We start from the raw sequence: 6645 nt of genomic DNA, 5'->3' as shown, positions 1-6645 counted from the left end.
CTCACGCAGGATGCTCACGCAAGAACTGCCAGGCTCTGCTAATCGCTGGCGCCCAAGAATGTCTAGTCCTTTCTGTGTTTGTGCTGGGAGTTGCGCACCTTGCAGTTAGAGCTTGTATGACCAATAACGCACGGCAGGTACATGAGCTGTCACTCATATGCAGGCTACCTGGGGGCTCAAGTTGGGTGTCAGCTGCTGAAGCAAGTAGGCACCACGATCAGCGATGACATGCAAGTCACGGGCTTCTAGCTTTGAGCCTGCAATGCCTGATGAACATAGTGGAGACGCGTGGAGAGGTGGTGCAATACTGCGGCTTGCAGGTTGGCTCGGGGCGCTAGATGGCGTGTGGTGCTGCATGACACATTCTGGGCATTGTGCATTGCACAACAGCAGAGCGAAGGTCGAGTGCTATTGTTGGTGTTCCGGCCCCGGGCATGCGGCGACGCGCAGCGGATTGTGTATCAGTCTCAGGCCGACGTCACAAGCATGTTGAGTGGTCCTTGGGCCTTGTATCTGGGTTGTAGGCAGTGCAAGATGAGGGGTAGAGAGCGCTAGCTATGGAGTATACTCCATGGCAGACAGATCACTACTCTGTGAGATTTTTGTTTGAGCACGACACCAGAGCGAGGATCATATATGAGCACATGGGAAACTCTGACCTGGTATTTTGGAAGTGCGGAGAGACTGGATGCGGTGGAAATAACTGCGAAGGCTTTCACCACTAGTGAATTGACTGGCTTGGCTTGGCCCAGAGGCCAATGGCTTTGGCTTGGCTTTGCCAGGCTTAGGCTTGTAAAAACATAAGCCAAGCTGCAAGCCGCCGCAAGCCATAAGCCAGTGGCTTGGCTTTGGCTTGGGCCGCGGCTTGAAACCTAATTAGGCAGGTGCTGTGGATTAACCTTGTCAACGGTTCCACAGCTGCCACACGTAGATATAGGAGTATGTACAACATTTAAAGAGTTTCTTTGTATAGTATGATGTCTAAATACATACTCTAAGATATAATTTAGATGTGAAACATCAATAAAGTTGTTCCAGAAACTTGAACTTCATACAAAAGGAAGGACGCACTGCCAAATAAAATGTGTGGATGCCAGAGACAGTGCATGCGTGAGTGGTGAACAGCGGAGGCTGACACGATGTGGCAGACACCTGTCACAGTCAGGGGTGCCAGGGGTGCTGGCGAGCCACAGGAGGTGCACAGCGACGATGGCTCTCATTGATGCCTATCTGCCTGCTGCAAGTGTGACCTCAGAATGCGCCGCTGCATCCACACGGCACAGCAAAGGCAGAGGCAGGAAGAGCGACATGGCCTCGCAGAGTTGCGGTCAAGGGTGTCCAGGGGAGAGGTGGCAGCCAAGTGGACATCAGGCATTGGGCAGCTAGTAGGGACCTCTAGCACTTGCCTTGCCATCTTGAACTGGAAGGTTCTGCCCTTGCAGGCAGGTGCACCCACCTGAACAAGCCTCTCCTTCCATGTGTGGCAGAACCTTGCAAAGCCGTTTGGGCAGAGGCCTGCAATGTTACACAGCAGCCAGTTAAGTGGGGCAAGCGCTGGCGCCCCCACTATGTTTCTTCATGGTGAGGCTCAGTCTTATTAATAATCTATTGATCTATGTACATTAGAAGATAGATGGGGTAGAGGAGAGCACAATATAATATTTTATGAATTTATCGCTAATTACTCTAACAGCAGTACTACATACAGTAAGTTTATTATCCAAAGCTGTGGCTTGCTGGCTTGGCTTGGCTGGCTTGACATCCAAGCCAAGCCAAAAGCCTTTCCAAGCTGGCACCCTTTGGCTTGGCTTGGCCCAGCTTGTGCAGGCTTGGCTTGGCCTGCTTGCTGGCTTGAAGCCGAGCCAGTCAAATCACTATTCACCACTCTGTGGTCTCATCTGTTTTGGACGTTCCTAACTGATAGTTTGTGCGTTTAAGTGTTGTATCGTTGAGATATGAATGAAATGATTATATTTGCGATGGTTGATACTCATCCTTGGATGTCGTCAAGGGCGGTGGCCCAAAAGGCTCGAGTGCAGTGGGCCGGGAGCAGACAGCCAGAAGCTTTGCTTACAAAGCCGTGCCGCTTTCAGCTGACCAGAAGCGCTCCAGGGAGTGGATGACCTAGAATGACCTTCCACCAGCATAGCTGGTGACGGGTAATTTTGTAAGCATTAAATTATGTACAGACATGTTCAAGAGCAATAAATCTTTTAAATTTTGCGCCATCCTTCCCCTAGTAAACTAATGTCACCTACAGACAAGTGCTTGCTAAGTCTCGAGAAACCTGTCGTGCATAATGAATGGTATGGGCTACACTTACCACCATAATAATGACTCCTGAACGAAGACTGGTTGCAAACACACCGCATCTCGCCACAGCTTCATCTGCCTGCTCGTAACACACCTATGCAATCTGCCTATGTACTTATAGCCCTTATATAATGCTGCTATCTCTCCTGCTGTGCTATAAGCAATTCGTGTTCACACTCTGCTAATAGTACTACGCCAAGGTGTTGATGTGGTTGAGCAGCCGCAGCGGGAACAGGATCTCGCTCAGGATCTCGTACCACGCACTGCACTGGGGGTACTTCAGGGCGTTCAACGAGTGCGAGGCGTCTTGCCGTGCGTTGCATATCCAGTTCAGGAGACAGCTCTCGTGCGCGATCAGGGTGCACTTGCACGGGTGGACCCATTGCACCCAGGGCTCCGACGGCACTACATAGGCTGTGAGTGAGTGATGGAAAACCGTGTGGGTCGGCTGCGACAAAGGAGACGCACGGTCATAGTATTCCTCATCATATGTTACAATGTTTTCCTCACCTGCATTATCTACCCAAAGCGACGCCGCTGACACCTTCTTCCCATGCTCCCGTATGATCAATAGTCAATTTACGCAAATTTCATCCCGCAACTGTACCCTAAGAAAAGCTGTCGCAGACTGATTACGGTTGATCATGTAGTATATATAATAGGCAATATAATCTGTACAAATGGATTGTATCATGCTTGCGTGCTCGCGACGACGTCTGGGAAAAAGCTTCGCGAAATCGGATGGGGTGGGCGCAAGCCTACTGCACACAAGTTTGTTCGTGCCTTGGGAATTAGACTCATAGGCGCCGGCTGGCACATTAGCGCAAGCTCGGGTGCAATGGCTGATAGTCACGTGACTTTTGAGCGTGCACGGTTTGGTCCATAACCCGATTCTAGGGGAATCGGAACAGCGCGTCGGATCACCGCCGTGTAAAGCGACTTAGACTTATGCAACGTTTGCCCCCACTCGCGTAACTAAATAATGTGCTCCAGCTGTGAATCTAATTTATTCACCATAGCACAGGATAGTACAGTACGTCATACCAATACAGACGCGTGGGCTATTACTTAGGACAGAATGAACTCCTTGGACTTCCAGTACTTCACCCACATCGCGGCATGCGCTTGGCTCAGTGGAGGGAGCTTGCGAATTACCGGGCTCGAGCTCTCAAGTAGCGAAGTCGCGTACAGCACGCTCTTTTCAGAGCCGGAATCGCGCCGAGAGGACATGTCCCGAAAGAATGCAACGAGCTTGATTGCAGGCTAGACGGAGGGTGACGATAATTCAGTTGCCGTCAGCCTATGATTGTCGGCTTATAAAGTGGAAGCTCACGATGCGATCCACATCCGGGGCAGTCGCTCTCGCTGAGAGAGCCTCTACTTGCTCCACCCACTTCGACAATGTCACAAGCGGAATGGGTCTGGCGAGCCCTTCCTCAAGACCTTGCAAGATGACCGTCCACGGTGTTCTCTTCGGATGAACAAAGTTCACTAGGGGAGGGAGTGGGTCCTTCGAATATACCCAATCGGAATACACCTGTCCGATAACGTCAAGCGGCACCCAATCAACGCTCTGTGCAACGCGTATAGTCTCAGTCCAACTTCAAGCTGAACGGGGTCAAACATGGGACTTACTCCAGGCATATCCGGAAGACTCTCGAGAGCAACGCTCGACTTCACCATGATAGGAAACCATTCGGTCGTACCCCATGATCCCGTAGTAATGGATCCACATGCTTGGCCCATCCTGACGGTCGTTACCTGGACGCCGTTCGTCGCTGCAGCGCTGAGGATCTGATAGGCACGACTTAGAGCTCAGAACCCACCACGCGCCCATTATTACGGTGACGCCCACCTGCTCCGCCACATATTTCGAGGCACTGTAACCAGTGGCGACTGCGACCTTCGGGTCCTTTATGACACTTTCAGGCACCGCACCCTTGGATTCTTCCCACTTGCTTGCGACACTGATCGACGACGTGAAGATGATCTTGATCGTTCTGCGAGACTTTGCACAGATATCCACCAGCGCTCGGACACCGGCGATATGGGAGTGAAATGACCGAAGGGGAAGGTTGAAGTCGACGGTCCATGCGTTATGGACAATGTGAGTGACAGACGTTAGGATCTGAACCATGTGCGGATGAAGACATGATCGTAAATGTGGATTAAGCAGTCGTACCTCCTCATAGGTTGAATTATCGAGGCCCCAGTTCTCCTTGGTAGTGTCGCCGACGAGCACCGTGAGCCGTGCCTCATCCTGCGGCGTGACTGCAAGCCCCCGCTCGGACAGCGTGGTCAGCAGATGCTCGATTCCATGAGTCGAAGACCTAAGCAATACATAGACTCGGAGCGTGCGGCCGTCACGAAGTAGCGAGGCGAGAATATGAGATCCTATGTTGCCTGTCGCACCGGTCAGCAGGACGACTGCACTCTCGCCTTCGGTCACAGGTACCGCGGGAGCGATCCGCGGCATTTCACTGCAGTGCATGGAGATCAGGTCGCCAACTTCGTCCACCGATGCGCTAGAGGCGATGAGATCTCGACTGTGCGGCAACGATGAGTAGATAGAAGATGAGAGGAAAGATGCAAGCTCTCGGATGATGGGATACTGGAAGATCAGACTCGGTGAAACGCCTGAGCCGGCTTGACTCGCTAGCGGATTGTCGGACGACCGCATGCTGGCGACAATGCGGTTACGTAGGAGTGTTGCACTTAGGCTGCACGTATCATCCAATCAGAGAAGCAACGATAAATTCAAAGCGCAATGATATACCTGTCGAAGCCTTGTTCCAACAGGCTGCTTTCAGCCACCGGTACCTTGCCACCGTTGGTAGAAGTCGCCTGCTCAAGTAGCCAGGGCACCAAATCTTCTTCTTTCCATGTCCTGGGGTGTGTTGTATCCTGCATACCCGTACCAGTGACGATGGCATCGTACCTGAGATTCGTGAGGACGGCCTCAGTATCGAGCAAGGCTTTCCACTTACAGACGTCGAATTTCCTCGTCATACAGGGATATTGCTTGCTTTCGGATGATGGTGCCCTTTGCTGCGCGCGGGGGAGGCCTCTTTGGGTTGGCAATAATGATCATCTCTTGGAAGATTCTGGCAAACGCAGGGGCCTCTGCATTCGCCTTTTCCACCCACGGCCTGCACGGCAGTCAAAATCTGCTTGCGAAGAATGCTAGAGTACTTAACAGAGGCTATTCCTGAAGTTCGTGAGTGCGGCTTCATCGTCCAGATTGAGAGGTACGCTTGGCTCGACGATGATTCCAGGCAGTTCCCTCTCACGCCCGAACATGACGCATCCCTTCACTATCCCGCTGGATAAAATTTGATCTTCCTGTGGAATAGGGACAACTTTTTCTCCTGCAGGCAGCATGATTCAGTGTGCACAGAAGCTTGAGTTGCTGTCGCACCTGTGCTCAAGGTCAGGACATCGTCTTTGCGCCCAACACTATACGATTGATTAGTCGGGCCAGAGAAAAGGTGAAATTAAGCTCTTACATGTGCCAGAGACCCTTTCGTGTGGGATGCGGCTCGAATAGGTCAGACGTAGCGTACGCCTTCTCTCCGGGAATATTGTACATGGCTAACTCGTGATTGGGAGTTTCCTTTAAGCGTTCGTCAGCGTCCAGGAGAATGACCAAAGGAGCGTATGAGGTACAGGAATAACCAACTCGTACGTGCCGTCGCTTTGCGGTTCCCATCTAACGGTAATGGTTTTGCGAATCTGAATATACTGCCATGCCGGGTCGACCCCGGACGTGTGCAGTGAACCGGGAGACTCATCCCAAATCCTCACGGGCGTGCCAAATTCGGTTCCACCGTATACGCAAGACAGTTTGATGCCCGCCTGAAATAGCTTTGACCCAGTTGAATGAGACAGCGGTCCACCTGCATAGATCTGAGGCCCGCTGAGAAAGCGCCACGGAAATGAACATGGCATCACGCACTAGGATCTTAAGCGTCTTCAGATAGTCGATAACTTCCTGCGACTGCGACCAGACCTGCTTCACCGTTTACTAAACCCCATGGACGACTCTATATCATTTTCTCACCTCGGCAAAGGACGGGAAGCAGTATAATCCATTGCATCCAGTCAGCTTCGCGGCCTGGTAAACGCTCTGTGGATCGCTGATTATCGGAGGACGAGGATCTTGCGGGGTGTGTAGGGCGACTGGATATGAATTGACAGCAGGATTTAATACATGCACTATGAATCCGAAGGAATGGAACGTCGGTAATCCCATAGCTCCGTAATGAATACCCCGAAGTCGACATGCCATGGTTGAGTCTAAAGAAAGAAGCTGCAGTGAATAAGCGACTTCGC

At 51.7% G+C, this 6645-nt stretch overlaps 1 protein-coding gene across 1 annotated transcript; it reads right to left on the bottom strand.

Annotated features, from left to right (window-relative positions):
• Nucleotides 1-3381: 3381 nt before the first annotated feature.
• Nucleotides 3382-6601, bottom strand: PHACADRAFT_199768 (uncharacterized protein; the record flags this gene model as incomplete). Its single annotated transcript, XM_007400035.1, has 11 exons — nucleotides 3382-3576; nucleotides 3647-3886; nucleotides 3949-4107; nucleotides 4169-4441; nucleotides 4496-5033; nucleotides 5090-5251; nucleotides 5301-5462; nucleotides 5820-5926; nucleotides 5980-6219; nucleotides 6269-6322; nucleotides 6374-6601. 11 exons carry the CDS (start codon nucleotides 6599-6601, stop codon nucleotides 3382-3384), a joined length of 2358 nt encoding a protein of 785 aa, XP_007400097.1.
• Nucleotides 6602-6645: the final 44 nt, after the last annotated feature.

Source organism: Phanerochaete carnosa (assembly GCF_000300595.1).
Source record: "Phanerochaete carnosa HHB-10118-sp unplaced genomic scaffold PHACAscaffold_10, whole genome shotgun sequence".
Lineage (NCBI taxonomy): Eukaryota > Fungi > Basidiomycota > Agaricomycetes > Polyporales > Phanerochaetaceae > Phanerochaete > Phanerochaete carnosa.
The sequence above is the reverse complement of the archived record's forward strand: the minus strand, read 5'-3'. Positions and strand labels throughout refer to the sequence as shown.